Raw genomic sequence first — 17,180 nt, 5'->3', positions numbered from 1 at the left:
ATCTCCGGAGAGTCCTGAAAATAGCTGTGCAGTAACTCTCCCCATCCAACCTGACAGAGCTTGAGAGGATCTGCAGAAGAATGGGAGAAACTCCCCAAATACCGTTGTGCAAAGCTTGTAGCGTCATACCCAAGAAGACTCTATGCTGTAATCACTACCAAAGGTGCTTCAACAAAGTACTGAGTAAAGGGTCTGAATTCTTATGTAAATGTGATTAAAAAAAAATAATCATGCATTAACAAATGTCTAAAACCCTACCTTTTCTTTGTGAAAATGGGGTATCGAGCAATTTGATCCATTTTAGAATAAGGCTGTAACGTAACAAAAAGAGAAAGGGTCTGAATACTTTCCGAAGGCATTGTATATGCATTTTACAGACACAGTATATTTTACAATAGTTTTGTTTTTGTTTTTAGTACCATCCTTCAGCTATCCTTCCATCTATCTATGAACACCATACAGTTTTGATATTTCTATTTGCCACATATTTTTCCATTGTGCTGTTTCACAAAAATGTTGACCCTTTCTATTCTCATAGTTTCTACAGATAGTAAATTAAAGATAAACGTTTTTGCTGAGAGTATTACTATATTGATCTACTGACTATGACCTTTAAATCACCCAGCAGTGCTATTTGCAGAGTTAGCTCCAGGTATTGCAATTAATCATCCATTTCTGAACCTGCAACCAAAAACTAGTACCAAAACAATTTATCTAATAATTCTGTCTCTTCACAGCAAAATTTGCAGAACTGGGCTGGTTGTATCCCCCATATACAGTTGAAGTCAGAAGTTTACTTACACTTAGGTTGGAATCTTTAAAAGTAGTTTTTCAACCACTCCACAATTTTCTTGTTAACAAACTATAGTTTTGGCAAGTCGGTTAGGACATCCACTTTGTGCATGACACAAGTAATTTTTTCCAACAATTGTTTACAGACAGATTATTTCACTTTTAAATAATTGTATCACAATTCCACTGGGTCAGAAGTTTACATACATTAAGTTGCCTGTGCCTTTAAACAGCTTGGAAAATTCCAGAAAATTATGTCATGGCTTTAGAAGCTTCTGATAGGCTAATTGACATACTTTGAGTCAATTGCAGGTGTACCTGTTGATGTATTTCAAGGCCTACCTTCAACCTCAGTGCCTCTTTGCTTGACATCATGGGAAAATCAGCCAAGACCTCAGAAAAGAATTGTAGACCTCCACAAGTCAGGTTCATCCTTGGGAGCAATTTCCAAACGCCTGAAGGTACCACGTTCATGTGTACAAACAATAGTGCACAAGTATAAACACTATGGGACCACGCAGCCATCATACCGCTATTATGTCAGAAAAAGTAAGTTATAAATGATTCTGTCCTGGTTAAAAACAAGGTGTTATCCAATAAAATGCAAATAAAATGTCCAATATCCTCACCCACATGGAAATTCTATAAGAGTAATTCTATAAGAATTATTTGACTACCTTTTAATCATAGTGATACATACTGAAATTTGGATTTTGGGTCCAGAAAGTAAGAAAGAAAGAAAGAAAGAAAGAAAGAAAGAAAGAAAGAAAGAAAGGATCAATGAAGGACAACTGGAGTGCAAATGAGCGCGCACACACACACACACACACACACACACACACACACACACACACACACACACACACACACACACACACACACACACACACACACACACACACACACACACACACACACACACACACACACACACACACACGCAGATGCAGATGGCAGGGTGGTCTCCAGGGGGACGTGTTGGCTGTGTCTCTTCGCTGTCATGGGACCATATGTGTCTAGAAAGAGTCACTGTTGTCGCTTGGGCCGCTGTGAACTGCTTCAGGGAAGGACGGGGTGAAGGAGGGGTGCCGATGGGGAGGAGGGGTTAAGAGAGGGGTGCAGAGGAGGAGGAGGAGAATGTAAGGGAGGGGTGCAGAGGAGGAGGAGAATGTAAGAGAGGGGTGCAGAGGAGGAGGAGGAGAATGTAAGGGAGGGGTGCAGAAGAGGAGGTAAGCGAGGGGTGTGGAGGGGGCAAGGGAGGGGTGCAGAGGGGGAGGGGGTAAATAAGGAGTGCCAAGGGTGAAATGACAAATTGAGAAATGTGAGAAGAGTATCAGATGATGAAATACAGGGAGGGGATAGAGAAATATTGAGTGTGGAGGCACAGAAAGAGATGGTTGGGAGAGTAGGACTTTCCTTGATCTCCCTAAGAGATAAACACAATAGATATAGTAGAGAGGGGTTGAAGTGAAGGTACATAGTACACACCATTAAGAAAAAGAGAGGTTGTCACCTATTATTTTTAGGAGAATGACCGTGTCTAGTTTAACCACTGTGAAGTGGTTACCATGGTAATACCCAGCTTTCAGAGTGGTGCTATATCTGTTTGGTATCCGTGCAGCAGGCCAATTTACAAGCAGCTTCACAGTCCCGCTCAGCCTCAACACAATCACAAGGATTATATGACTGACCACATTGATAATCACTTTACTGAGCTCGATCACAGCCGATACACTGATCGCACCATCAAACGATTCACTCCATCCCTTTGTCGCTTCTTTCTATCTCTTTTCTGATCTGGTTCTCTTGCTCTCTACTGTTTCTCTCTCTTTGGTTCTTGCTCTCTTTATTTGCATTACTTTCTCTCTGAGAGTGGGTATAGGTTATGTATAATTTATGGTATAGTGTATGTATAGTTTATATATATTTTATGGTATAGATTATGGTATACTTTATGGTGTAGTGTATGTATAGGTTATATATAGTTTATGGTTTAGTTTATAGTATAGCTTATGGTATAGTGTATGGTATAGTGTATGGTATAGTTTATGGTATAGTGTATGTATAGTTTATGGTTTAGTTTAGGGTATAGTTTATGGTTTAATTTGTGGTATAGTGAATAGTATAATTACAGTATAGTTTATGGTATAGTTTATAGTACAGTGTATGGTATAGTTTATAGTTTATGGTATATTTTATGGGTTAGTTTGTGGTATAGTGAATAGTATAATTATAGTATAGTTTATGGTATAGTTTATAGTACAGTGTATGGTATAGTTGATAGTTTATGGTATATTTTATAGTATAGTTTATAGCATAGTTTATAGTGTAGTTTATGGTATAGTTTATGGTATATTTTATAGTATAGTTTATAGCATAGTTTATGGTATATTTTATAGTATAGTTTATAGCATAGTTTATAGTGTAGTTTATAGTGTAGTTTATGGTATATTTTATAGTATAGTTTATAGCATAGTTTATAGTGTAGTTTATGGTATAGTTTATGGTATATTTTATGGTATATTTTATAGTATAGTTTATGGTATAGTTTATGGTATATTTTATGGTATATTTTATAGTATAGTTTATGGTATAGTTTATGGTATATTTTATGGTATATTTTATAGTATAGTTTATGGTATAGTTTATGGTATATTTTATGGTATATTTTATAGTGTAGTTTATGGTATAGTTTATGGTATATTTTATGGTATATTTTATAGTATAGTTTATGGTATAGTTTATGGTATATTTTATGGTATATTTTATAGTTTATGGTATAGTTTATGGTATATTTTATGGTATATTTTATAGTATAGTTTATGGTATAGTTTATGGTATATTTTATGGTATATTTTATAGTATAGTTTATGGTATAGTGAATAGTATAATTTATGTATAGTTTATGGCAGAGTTTTGCCTCTATCATCTCCATGTAGCATTAGCCTGGTTCTCCTGAGAAGGTTTCTTTACTGACCTGATTGGCCATGGATAGCCTACATATACCTGCATGTAAAGTAATACTGTATGTGTGTATAATGTACATATGTGTATAATATAAGCAGATTATGTTCCAGTATCTAATTGTACTGTATGTGACAGCTGAAGACATACACCCGCTTGTGCAATGTGATTAGAGTGAACTCGTCAGTCACAGCTCCACAGCACGGATGACTGATCCCTTTACGCTCAGGCAGAAAGCAGAGACACCTCAGTGGTCCTGGCAGAGGGACATGCTTCACTCAACACCCCAGAGACCAGTTAGCAGCATCATCCAATTCCGTTTTACTCACTCATCCTCACTCTCTTCAGCTTCTGCTCTCCTTCTCTCGGTTCCTCCCTCTTCATTTCGCTCCTCTCTTTTGCCTCTCTTCCTGCATCTCTGTACTTTTCACACTAAAGACAGACTCTGTTCCTCATCTGCAGCTGTGGCTTAGCTGTTTGGCTGGTGAAAGGGAATTTAGAGGGATTTAACAGAGGAGATTTTGGGAAAAGAGAGCATGAAATGAAAGAGTTGAAGAATGGAGGGGAAGGACAACGAGAGAAAGGGAGAGAGAAATCCTAACCTACTTTCCCTGTTGGGGACTGGGAGGAAACATCTATAAAGGTTGACTGATATAGAAAAAGACATGAGGGAGGAAGGAGTGGGTAAGAGAAGAGTGATATAACACAAGACTAAAGGGTTATGGTTGGTAAAGACTATAGAAATCACAGCATTAGAACAAACCGAAAAAAAAACAGAATGATTAACCATACATGTCAACCATAGAAACAGTAAAGTTCAGCTGTTTACACTGAAATAAGTGCGTTGAAAACAGTTATTTTCCCTTCATATCAGAGAGCTATATCAATGTCCATGAAGTGCACTCACACATTAGTTAATTGGTGTGTGTGTGCGTGCGTGCATGCGTACGTGAATGCACGCGCGTATACAGATTTCATTCAACCTCGATAGTGCTTGTTTTCTCTTGTAACGGTTCATGTTGAACAAATGGTTTTAACAATCCCCAGATTGGCCAGCTGTTCCAATCCTCCGTGGAGATGTGGTACAGCCTGGATCCTCTTCATATTAACATGATACTGTATACACTATACAATCCCAGCCACTACTGTATGTACTAGATGGGATCTAACTCCAAGTCGCCAAGGCCCTTAACACTTCCTTTACGTACCATTCATAGTGTTGTAGGCTGTAGCTTATTCTCTCAGCACCAGAGGATAATCAACTCAATTCACTGTGACATGTACCCTACATGGTAGACCTATCTAAAGCCCAGTGTATGTTGAGGTGATTCAGGTCAGATTCCACTGTAGGTGATGACACACACAATAGCAGTAGAGGTGGTATACCATGTCCCATAATGCATCTGTTTATGGGATTGGAATTGTCAGCCTTCCATTTCCCCACACACTCATCTTAACAGAGTCAGCTGTCGGACCAGAGCGGTGTGTGTCGGTTCGCTGAACATCCGTAGCCGTGTGTGTGTGTGTGTGTGTGTGTGTGTGTGTGTGTGTGTGTGTGTGTGTGTGTGTGTGTGTGTGTGTGTGTGTGTGTGTGTGTGTGTGTGTGTGTGTGTGTGTGTGTGTGTGTGTGTGTGTGTGTGTGTGTGTGTGTGTGTGTGTGTGTGTGTGTGTGTGTGTGTGTGTGTGTGTGTGTGTGTGTGTGTGTGTGTGTGTGTGTGTGTGTATCTGAGGAACAATGGTTCTGCTCCAGTGCTGTGTTGTTGTCAGGAGGCTGCTGCTGTTCTTGTCACTCTCGGTTTTATTGTCTGTGTTTATCTGGGATCTAACAGGCCTCTTGGAATTAGCCTCAGATGATTACCTAGGGCTATTATCTCCCTGCCTCTTCTCCTCCTTATCTTCTTTCTGCCTCTTCTCCCTGTCTTCATATCTCCTTCCCCCTCTTTCCCACGTGATTAGAACTGATTCCCAACTTGTTTTGGAGAAGACACATATTTTGATATGCACAGTAAAATATATTTACCCAGTTGCTTACACACAAACACAAACTGACTTCTCCAACTTGCTCTAACTCTGGCAGGAATGTTTACACACACATACACACAGACGCACACACACAGAGAAACACACACACACACACACACACACACACACACACACACACACACACACACACACACACACACACACACACACACACACACACACACACACACACACACACACACACACACACAACATTGTCAGGGTTCAGTTCATCCCACTTGTCAGAGCTTTTGTCTGATTCAGCGACAGACGAGGGTGAAGTGCAGGACGTTCTCTTTTCTCTTCTCCTGTCCGCTCTGGGTCTCCACGCAACGCATATTAGACTGATGTCACAACCCAGGCACGTGATAGGTCAGATACTGTTCTTAGTCTGTTGAGGGGATACTGCCTGTCTGCAGTAGGTTGATGTTAAACATTTTGTTTAATTCCAGTCAATTTAGGAAGTATACTGAAATTCACATTTCAATTCCAATTCCCTTCAATGCTTTTCAATGGGGTGGCAGCGTAGCCTAGTGGTCAGCGTGTTGGACTAGTAACCGAAAGGTTGCAAGTTCAAATCCCCGAGCTGACAAGATACAATTTTGTCATTCTGCCCCTGAAGAAAGGCAGTTAAGGCACTGTTCCTAGGCCATCATTGAAAATAATAATTTCTTCTTAACTGACTTGCCTAGTTAAATAAAGGTAAAGAAAATGCTTTTCAATGAGGAAAGTTTGGAATTAGAATTTGGTTTACTTCCTGAATTGACTGGGATTGAAATGTAATTGACCCCAACCCTCCTGTGTGTTTTCCACTCTCTCTCCTTTCCTCCTCAGAGGTGTGGTGGAGTGGGTCTAATAACACTGCGAACAAACACTTACTGTAGAGTTCCCTGCTTCACATCAGTCAACTGGTGCTGTGTAGAAACAGAATTGTTACGGGATTGTGTTGTAGACAGCACATTGACTGTCGTACTTAACTTCCTTGACGTTAAACACAAACACTCCAGCAATGTTACCTTGACTCCTTAAGAGAGCAGTAAGAATAGAGACACGCAGCAGAGCGAGCTCCAGCGTTATGGAGGGGATTATTTAAAAGACGTCAGTTGAAATAATGTGCAACATGATTCACCATGCCGACAGGGTCCAGGCACATCCGTGAATAATTAATTGCTACAGTTTGTTCTCTCTCTTTCCCTCGCCCCTCTCGTTCTGTGTCCCTCTCCCTTCACTCGCTCCCTCTCCATCTCGACACGCTCTTCTATCTCCCTCTCTTTCTGTGTCCCTCTCCCTTCACTCGCTCCCTCTCCATCTCGACACGCTCTTCTATCTCCCTCTCTTTCTGTGTCCCTCTCCCTTCACTCGCTCCCTCTCCATCTCGACACGCTCTTCTATCTCCCTCTCTTTCTGTGTCCCTCTCCCTTCACTCGCTCCCTCTCCATCTCGACACGCTGTACTGATTGTATCTCCAAAGTGTTTTCATCTGCTCCAATTCGGGAGGATGTAGCTATTAACAGTGGTGAAAGAGGAATGGTTGTACAGTATTGACTATGTTGATCATCTCCTTCCAATTTGAAGTCATGGTTGATATTAGAGTTAGTTTAATGTTGCTATGGAACCATTAGTCGCTATGATGTATGTTTCCCTAATGGAGGGGGAGTGCTATTGGGCACGCACATAGGAACACAGAGCCTTTGCATCAGAGGCTGTTAGCTCATTCAAACTCTCAAGTCTTACTTTTTCTTAGATCTGAGACTTTTATTTCTCTCTCATTTCTATAAATAAGGGAAGGTAACATGTTATTCCCTGCTATTCCTCTGTATTGTGGATCCCGAGTGCATTTTACATTTATTTTTCATGAACATAACTTGGATTCCGTTATGCTTTAGTGTTAGGGTGGCTATTAGCTTAAGTCCTTGCTGTTGGAGTAATAAACACATGGTTTTCTCCAGAAGGACAAGCAAATGTTTTGTTGAGGCAAGTCGTTTCAGAAACTGGAAATAGTTGATGTTGTCTGAGTACCATGCATAAAAGTGAGTTTCACAGTTCAGGGCCCTCAATAAAGCATCATGTCAGCACATGCACTCAGTGGGTGTGCAATGTAGCTACAGTTATCTGGTTTCTGCGGCTGTCACGAGCCTGGCACGTTCCTCGCTCCAATGGTGGGTGTTTGTTGTAACACAAATGAATGGCTGGACTCCTGCGAATGTGATGTTGATGATAAAATGGTTTCAAATTAAACTGTGTGGGTGTGAACATGGGGATCACTAGCCACGCGCTGACATTTTAAGCCACGTGTTGAGTGAGAGAGTTGAGGTCTGTGTGGGCATGTGGCTTTTCGAGAACTTTGCCTAAATTAAATCAAATAACTTGTTGTTTTCAAGACACGCGCCCTCTCGCTCAGTTCAGGGTCCTCAATAAAGCTAACGGGATCTCTCACTGCCTCTTCTCTCTCTCTCTCTCTGTCTCTCTCTCTCCCTGTCTCTCTCTCTGTCTCCCTCTCTCTCTCTCTGTCTCTCTCTGTGTCTCTCTTTCTCTGTCTCTCTCTTCCTCTCTCTGTCTCTATGTGTCTGTCTCTCTGTCTGTCTGTCTCTGTCTGTCTCTCTATGTCTGTCTCTCTCTCTCTCTTCTCTCTCTCTCCCTTTCTCTCTCGCTTATCTCTCTCTCTGTCTCTCTTTCTCTCTCTCTCTCTCCCTCTCTTCCTCTCTCTCTGTCTCTCTCTCTCTGTCTCTCTCTTTCTCTCTCTCGCTTATCTCTCTCTCTGTCTCTCTCTTTGTCTCTCTCTCTGCCTCCCTCTCTCTCTCTCTGTCTCTCTCTCTCTCTGCCTCCCTCTCTCCGTTGCTCTCTCTCTCTCTCCCTCTGCCTCCCTCTCTCTCTCTTTCTCTCTCTCTGTCTCTTCTTCGTCTCTCTCTCTTTCTGTCTCTCTGTGTGTGTGTCTCTCTCTCTGTGTCTGTCTCTCTCTCTCTCTCTCTCTCTCTACAGATCCTGGTAGGGGAGCTGGTGGCATTCTTTCTGAAGGCTGAGGGGACGCAAGAGAAGACCATAGTGACAGCAGACTGCTGCTACTTCAACCCCCTGCTGCGACGCATCGTCCGCTTCCTAGGTAACCACTACAGCCTCTAGAGTTTAGACCAACACCACCCAGCCCTGCCTGAACTAGTCTTGAATGATTAGTGTGTCCAACAAGATAAATATATACACACCTGGAATTGGAAATATCTACAAAAGTGTACCTACATTTGATGTATTTTTAAAGGAAAATGTAGATGTTGATTGTATTTGTCACTGTGCACAGGATATAACTGGTGTAAAACAGTACAGTGAGAGCTCTTTCCCAACAGTGCAGTGATAACAATAATAATAATAATAATAATATAGATAATAATAATAATAATATAGAAAATTAAAAATAATTAAAATTAAATACAAAATATAGATAATAATAATATAGATATACATATTAATATTAATGATAATATAGAAAATAATAGTCATGTAGATCATATAAATAATAATCATATAGATAATAATAATGTAGATAATATAAATAATAATATAAATAATAGAGAAAATAATAATAATAGAGAAAATCTAATAAAATAGATAATAATAATAATAATAATACAGATATAAATATGAATAATAATATAGATAGTAATATAAATACCTCCAGTCCTGGAATTCTGTTAGGTCTTGGATTTCCGCAATGCGAGTTCCGACAAACACCTTATACCTGCAGGACTCCGACTTGAGCCAGGTCAATATAGTGGTCGAATCACTCCAGTAGATGACCCTTTGGATTGGCAAGGTGAGCTCGGCTCGCAAGGTAGAGGCCAACTGGGCTCCGGAAAGGGCGGCACAGAGTTCCAGCCTAGGCATTGACAACTGCTTCTTGGGTGCGACCCTGGACCTGGCCATGACAAAGGAGACATGGGTGTGGCCTGCCTTATCCTCCACTCTTAGATAGGAAACCGCCCCATTCACTAGCCCTCAGCGATTCACAGAACGCCGTCCTACAAGATGAAACTATTAGCTTTGGAGGAAATTGAGCGTCAGATTGAGGAGGAACGACAGGCTGACAAACGATGTCACCAATTGGATGTGCAGCCCGTAGAGCTCTACAGGAACGGGAATTCATTGCCAAGGACCTGGCACAGCAGCGACGGCACCGTCAAGCAAGAAGGGAATTGGAGGAGGCACGGATGGTCTCATCCTTCCTGGTGAGGAACGAACAGGGAGTTGACCTGACCACCCCTCCACATGGACCTGACCTGTCTGCCTTTCTTTCCCAATCTGCCCCTCTGGTACCCCATGGCACACAGTCCCCCACAGTCCTCCGGGATCAACAGCCAACACGGAGCACGGGAGACAGGCCACTCCGCCAACACCTTCTATGCCAGTGACACAAGTTAGCATTCCTCCATCTGGACAAAGCATTACTCCTTCGCCTTTCCGCCAATTACCAACCACGGCAAATCGTTCCTCTCGTCCAGGGCCAGGCCAGTCCTCAAACATCCGGTCGGAGGGCTCTCACCCAATTCCGGCTGCCACAAATGGAGGGTCTGGGACAGTAAAGAGAGGAAAGTGATAGGTTAAACAGGAACCCTGCAGAATGTGCATTATTGTGCCGTGCTTATAGGCTTAAGGTGAATAGGTGAATGACATTCTGCACATGGCTAATATGATAGAGGAGAAGAACTAGATGCTATGCTGATGATGAAACACGTGTATTCAATCCCAATATGCCCATATAATAAGAAACAGAGTGAATTATGTTTGCGGCTTGATGAAATTGAACAAACATTCAGACCAGCCTTCCTGATTGAACTTGCTACATTTGAAGAAACACGAGAATGCAAGTAACACAACAATAAAACAGGAAGAGACATGCCTCAGCAGTTTGTGATGGTGATGGCTAAAACTGGTGAAGAACTGGTGAAGAATTTCATACATACAGTTGAAGTCGGAAGTTTACAAACACTTAGGTTGGAATCATTAAAACTCATTTTTAAACCACTCCACAAATTTCTAGTTAAATACTATAGTTTTGGCAAGTTGGTTAGGACATCTACTTTGTGCATGACACAATTGTTTACAGACAGATTATTTGACTTATAATTCACTGTATCACAATTCCAGTGAGTCAGAAGTTTACATACACTAAGTTGCCTTTAAACAGCTTGGAACATTCCAGAAAATTATGTCATGGCTTTAGAAGCTTCTGAAAGGCTAATTGACATCATTTGAGTCAAATGGAGGTGTACCTGTGGATGTATTTCAAGGCCTACCTTCAAACTCAGTGCCTCTTTGCTTGACATAATTGGAAAATCAAAAGAAATCAGCCAAGACCTCAGAAAGAAAATTGTAGACCTCCACAAGTCTGGTTCATCCTTGGGAGCAATTTCCAAATTCCTGAAGGTACCACATTCATCTATACAAATAATAGTACGCAAGTATAAACACCATGGGACCAAGCAGCCGTCATACCGCTCAGGAAGGAGACGCGTCTCCTAGAGATGAACTTACTTTGGTGTGAAAAGTGCAAATCAATCACAGAACAACAGCAAAAGTCCTTGTGAAGATGCTGTAGGAAACAGGTACAAAAACATCTATATCCACAGTAAAACGAGTCCTATATCGACATATCCTGAAAGGCCACACAGCAAGGAAGAAGCCACTGCTCCAAAACCGCCATAAAAAAGTCAGACTACGGTTTGCAACTGCACATGGGGACAAAGATCATACTTTTTGGAGAAATGTCCTCTGGTCTGATGAAACAAAAATATAACTGTTTGGCCATAATGACCATCGTTATGTTTGGAGGAAAAAGGGGGAGGCTAGCAAGACGAAGAACACCATCCCAACCGTGAAGCATGAGGGTGGCAGCATCATGTTGTGGGGGTGCTTTACTGCAGGACGGACTGGTACATGTTATGGAGGTGAGTGAGGACCCAAAAGCGATTTAACAGAAACAGAGTCTTTTAATGTCCAAACAGGGAAAACATAAATCCTCAATCTTTACAGGAGATGTCCAAACAGGGAAAACATAAATCCTCTATCTTTACAGGAGAGTCCCCCTTCTAGTTGTAGAGGAGAATTGCAGGGCTAGCGGCAACAGACTGCAGGTCCCTTCGGGTAGGCGCGGGCCGTAGAGGACAGAGACACCTGCTCACACGCAGCATCTGATGAAGAGGCAGAATACGACAGGACGGAACAAGGGCAAAGCAAACAAGAATCCGACAAGGACAGAAGCAGAAACAGAGAGAGAAATAGAGACTTAATCAGAGGGCAAAAGAGGGGACAGGTGTGAGAGAGTAAACGAGGTCGTTAGGAGAATGAGGAACAGCTGGGAGCAGGAACGGAACGATAGAGAGAGAGATAGAGAGAGAGAAAGTAACCTAATACGACCAGCAGGGGGAAACGAAGAGAAGAGAAAGCACAGGGACAAGACATGACAATACATGACAGCACACTTCACAAAATAGATGGCATCATGAGGCAGGGAAAATTATGTGGATAGATCGAAGCAACAACTCAAGACATCAGTCAGGAAGTTAAAGTTTGGTCGCAAATGGGTCTTCCAAATGGACAATGACCCCAAGCATACTTTCAAAGTTGTGTCAAAATGGCTTAAGGACAACAAAGTCAAGGTATTGGAGTGGCCATCACAAAGCCCTGACCTCAATCCTATTGAACATTTGTGGGCAGAACTGAAAAAGTGTGTGCGAGCAAGGAGGCCTACAAACCTGACTCTGTTACACCAGCTCTGTCAGGAAGAATGGGCCAAAATTTGCCCAACTTATTGTGTGTGGGAAGCTTGTGGAAGGCTACGCAAAACATTTCACCGTGGTTAAACAATTTAAAGGCAATGCTACCAAATACTAATTGAGTGTATGTAACATCTGACCCACTGGGAATGTGATGGAAGAAATAAAAGCTGAAATCAATCATTCTCTCTACTATTATTCTGACATTTCACTTTCTTAAAATATAGTGGTGATCCTAACTGATCTAAGACAGGGAATTTTTACTAGGATTAAATGTCAGGAATTATGACAAACTGAGTTTAAATGTATTTGGCTAAGGTGTATGTAAACTTCCGACTTCAACTTTATTTGCATGTTCATCACTTCAGGTGATCATGAAGGCTTTTGCAATTTCACACCTCAGCTGATAACAGCGGCTCCCAGGTAGACTAGGGGATAACTAAACTCCTCCTCTTTTAGTTGGCTGTCATTGCTCTCTCTCGCTCTTTCTCTCTTTCTCTCTCTCCCTCAGGGGTGTTCTCCTTCGGCCTGTTCACCACCACCATCTTTGCCAACGCGGGTCAGGCGGTTACAGGAAACCAGACGCCTCACTTCCTGTCTGCCTGCCGGCCTAACTACACGGCCCTGGGGTGCACATCCAACATGCAATACATCACCCAGCCCCGTGCCTGCACTGGAAACCCCCTGGTAGTGGCATCCGCACGCAAATCCTTCCCCTCCAAGGACGCAGCCCTCAGTGTCTACTCTGCAGTCTACACTGTGGTAGGTTCTGGTCTGGGCAGTAGGAGTTTGGACAGTTTGATACACATGTTATGGTATACCACCCTATAGTATAGAGTTGATACCCAGCCTACAGTATGACAATTCCTGACAGTCCTCCTGGTCTCCTCCCCCTACCTGTCTGTCTCAGATGTATGTGACGCTGGTATTCCGGACCAAAGGCACTCGGCTGACCAAGCCTACGGTCAGCCTGACCCTGCTATGCCTGGCCATGCTGGTGGGAGTGGTCAAGGTGGCAGAGTACCGCAACCACTGGGCCGACGTCCTGGCCGGCTTCTTCACTGGAGGAGCCATCGCTGTGTTTCTGGTGAGAGGGAGCGAGGGGAGGGGAGGGGAGGGAAGCATGGAGGGAGGGAGCTGAGGGAATGGTGAGGGAGAAGAGGGTGGTTAGGGAAGTCATTATTCAGAGAGATGAGATGAGGGTGATAGAATGTAACAGTGATGTATATTGCTGACATTTTAAAGAAGACGTTACAGGTCTGTGAGAGCCAGAAATCTTGCTTGTTTGTAGGTGACCAAATACTTATTTTCCACCATAATTTGCAAATAAATTAATTAAAAATGTTTTCTGGATTTTTTTCCTCATTATGTCTGTCATAGTTGAAGTGTACCTATGATGAAAATTACAGGCCTCTCTCATCTTTTTAAGTGGGAGAATTTGCCCAATTGGTGGCTGACTAAATACTTTTTTTGCCCCACTGTACACCCTTGTTATTGTTTTTATTGTCTTACTATTTTGTTTTTTTTGTGTAAGTATTTGTCTTACTATTTAACTATGCAATGTTGAGAATGGGCTTGTAAGTAAGCATTTCACTCTAAAGTCTACACCTGTTGTGACCAATACAATTTGATTTGGTCCCCTAAAATGGGGGGACTATATACAAACAGTTCTGTAATTTCTAAATGGTTCACCTGATATGGATGAAAATACCCTAAAATTAAAGCTGACAGTCTGCACTTTACACTCATAGTCATTGTATCATTTCAAATCCAAAGTTCTGGAGTACAGAGCCAAAAAACAACACAATTATCACTGTCCCAATACTTTTGGCATTACATTTCCTTTTCTTATTAACTCAGTTTCTCTCTCTCTCTCTCTCTCTCTCTCTCTCTCTCTCTCTCTCTCTCTCTCTCTCTCTCTCTCTCTCTCTCTCTCTCTCTCTCTTTCTCACTCTCACTCCTCTCTCTCCAGGTGACGTGTGTGATCAACAACTTCCAGCAGACGAGGCCCCCTCCCCCTCCCCCGCGGCCACATCGCCCTGAGTCGGTGCTAGGCATGCCCATGGTGGCTCTGCCATGTGTGGAGAGTCCTCTCGAAAAGTTAAGTGGAACTCAGGTAAGGGGTGGGGGTGGGTGAGTGGCAGGGTTGCACACACAGGTGGGGGGGGGCAGACATGCACCCCTTCTCTCCCCTTCTCTCCCCTTCTGCACCACCCCCTAACCCTCAAACCCGACCAAAGCACAAGAAAACCAAACCTTGTCTTTGAGTCAATAACCCTTTACTCAGAAAATGTGTGGCTCTTTAGAGGGAGCCGTTTGCAGTACTCTTCCTCAGCATTCATTCACCATCCCTCAGTGGTTGAAGCTTTGAAGGCCTCTTAGAACTTTGAAGTGAATGAGAAGTGCACTGTGAGCTCTTTAGATAAGGGAGAGCAGAAGGCACTGGGGAAGCACAACCTGTTGGAAGTGTGATTCAAGGGAGCAGCTTTGAGATTGCTTGTGTCTCCTCTTGTCAGTCACCTACACTAACCCTCACCTGACCTCCTCTCCCCTGTCTCCCACCTTGCTCTTTCCCTTATCCCTCACTTGATCTCTATCCTTCTATCTCTGTCACCAGCATCCTGCACTCTCCTCCTCCTGCCCTCCCTACCATCCCTACGTTCACCAGCCATTCTGACCAACTTTTGATCTGTTTCTCTTGCTCCTCACTCGTTTTTCTTTTTTTCATCACTCTTTCCGCCCCATCTTTCTCTCTCTGTCTCTTCTTCCTCCCTCTCTTCTTCTCTGTCCCTCCCTTTCTCTTTTTCACTCCTCTCTCTCCCCTGCAGACTCAGAGGGGGTCTCCTTTCACAGAGATCACATGACCATCAGCCGTATCGGTTCCCCGCCACCCCAGATGTCCTCATTCCGTCTCGCTCCATTTCCAGCGAAGTCTAGACCAGCCACACGAACATGAACACTCACACGAACACCACTGCGCCGCCCACCCAGCAGGCCGCTACTCCACCCTCTACAGATCCTACTCCACGCAGGTCTAGACTTTCAAAACACACGCACACAAACACAACACACACAGCATACTCAGACCTCTACAAACCTCCCCCTAACCTTGTCCAAGCCCAAACCCCTGGGGGAACTGAGAGCTCTCAAAGTGAGACTCACAAAGACTTAACAGCTGTCCAGCTGAACATTCAGTACAGTGTCAGGTACAGTTATGCCTCTTTCATTTTGTTGTTTTCAGAGGCTTCTTTTTTGTTTTGCAGACTTGTTTTTGAATGTGCTTCATTGTGTGAAGTACACATCTCACTGATATCACAAGGTGATGTTTCATCTTCTACGTGCTTGTAAGGAGAAACTGTCAATCCATTTGACAACTGTGTACTTTTGTGTTTTCAACTGTCTGCAATGCAGCCAGTCATCCTGAAACACTTCAGTCATTTGTGTCTCTGTACACTTTTAAGATGAACCCAAACAACCGCTGAATGAGCGCTCTCTGCTGGCTTTAGGGCTCATTTTCAGTATCCTAGAATGCGCCAGTCATCAAATATCTCAAGTGAACAAATGTTTACGGACCAATCACTTTCTGTAGCAACTGTGGTACTTAATTACTGTACCTTCCAAATACAGCATAGAGACAACACACACAGATCAGGATCCTGGTAGGTCTACACGCACCGCATTAGCTCTCTGGCAGACCTCTCTTCAGCTCTGCATGACATTACCCAGATCAAAGGATTCTGTTCATATCACTGAGGAGAAGACAATACAAGAACAAACAGGATGAAACTGCAGACGGTTTATTTTTCTCCGCTTTCGATTGGTTGCTTCTGCAGCAAGTCAGCATGAAATATATATATATATATATATATATATATATATATATATATATATATATATATATATATATATATATATACAGATTTGGTAAGACCGGATGAGACACATTTTGAAATACATCACAAGTGACAGGACATGAGCTTTGTACAGTACCAAACATTTTCTTTTACACTCAATGTATCTGGACAGGGAACCTTGGTTACCAAAGCTTTGCCATTGTGATGTCACTAAAATACTTGTTTACTTACACATCCCTTTTGCCTGGAATCGAACGGATCACATCGGAATGGAACGGATCCTATCGGAATGGAACGGATCACATCGGAATGGAATGGATCACATCGGCATGGAACGGATCCTATCGGAATGGAACGGATCACATCGGAATGGAACGGATCCTATCGGAATGGAACGGAGCACATCGGAATGGAACGGATCACAGCGGCATGGAACGGATCACATCGGAATGGAACGGATCCTATCGGAATGGAACGGATCACATCGGAATGGAACGGATCACATCGGCATGGAACGGATCACATCGGCATGGAACGGATCCTATCGGAATGGAACGGATCCCATCGGAATGGAACGGATCACATCGGAATGGAATGGATCACATCGGAATGGAACGGATCCTATCGGAATGGAACGGATCACATCGGAATGGAACGGATCACATCGGAATGGAACGGATCACAGCGGAATGGAACGGATCACATCGGAATGGAACGGATCCTATCGGAATGGAACGGATCACATCGGAATGGAACGGATCACATCGGCATGGAACGGATCACA

General features: G+C 42.8%; 1 protein-coding gene across 5 annotated transcripts in view; it reads left to right on the top strand.

The window, feature by feature from the left end:
• The window catches only part of LOC118383652 (phospholipid phosphatase-related protein type 5-like), a 53,439-nt gene extending 37,057 nt beyond the window's left edge, over positions 1 to 16,382 (top strand). For 2 of the 5 annotated variants that reach the window (XM_052518922.1, XM_052518925.1), the window contains 5 exons: positions 8,758 to 8,878; positions 13,054 to 13,304; positions 13,453 to 13,629; positions 14,515 to 14,642; positions 15,371 to 16,382. In XM_052518922.1, coding sequence (XP_052374882.1) covers positions 8,758 to 8,878; positions 13,054 to 13,304; positions 13,453 to 13,629; positions 14,515 to 14,642; positions 15,371 to 15,479 — 786 coding nt within the window. In that variant the 3' untranslated portion in view covers positions 15,480 to 16,382. Of the gene's footprint in view, positions 1 to 8,757; positions 8,879 to 13,053; positions 13,305 to 13,452; positions 13,630 to 14,514; positions 14,659 to 15,159 lie in introns of all 5 variants that reach the window. The other 3 variants (XM_052518923.1, XM_052518926.1, XM_052518924.1) reach the window with 2 other exon arrangements.
• The last annotated feature ends 798 nt before the right edge of the window (positions 16,383 to 17,180 follow it).

Source organism: Oncorhynchus keta, chromosome 5 (genome assembly GCF_023373465.1).
Source record: "Oncorhynchus keta strain PuntledgeMale-10-30-2019 chromosome 5, Oket_V2, whole genome shotgun sequence".
Classification (NCBI taxonomy): domain Eukaryota; kingdom Metazoa; phylum Chordata; class Actinopteri; order Salmoniformes; family Salmonidae; genus Oncorhynchus; species Oncorhynchus keta.
Note: the sequence above shows the minus strand (reverse complement) of the source record. Positions and strands in the feature narration are given on the sequence as shown.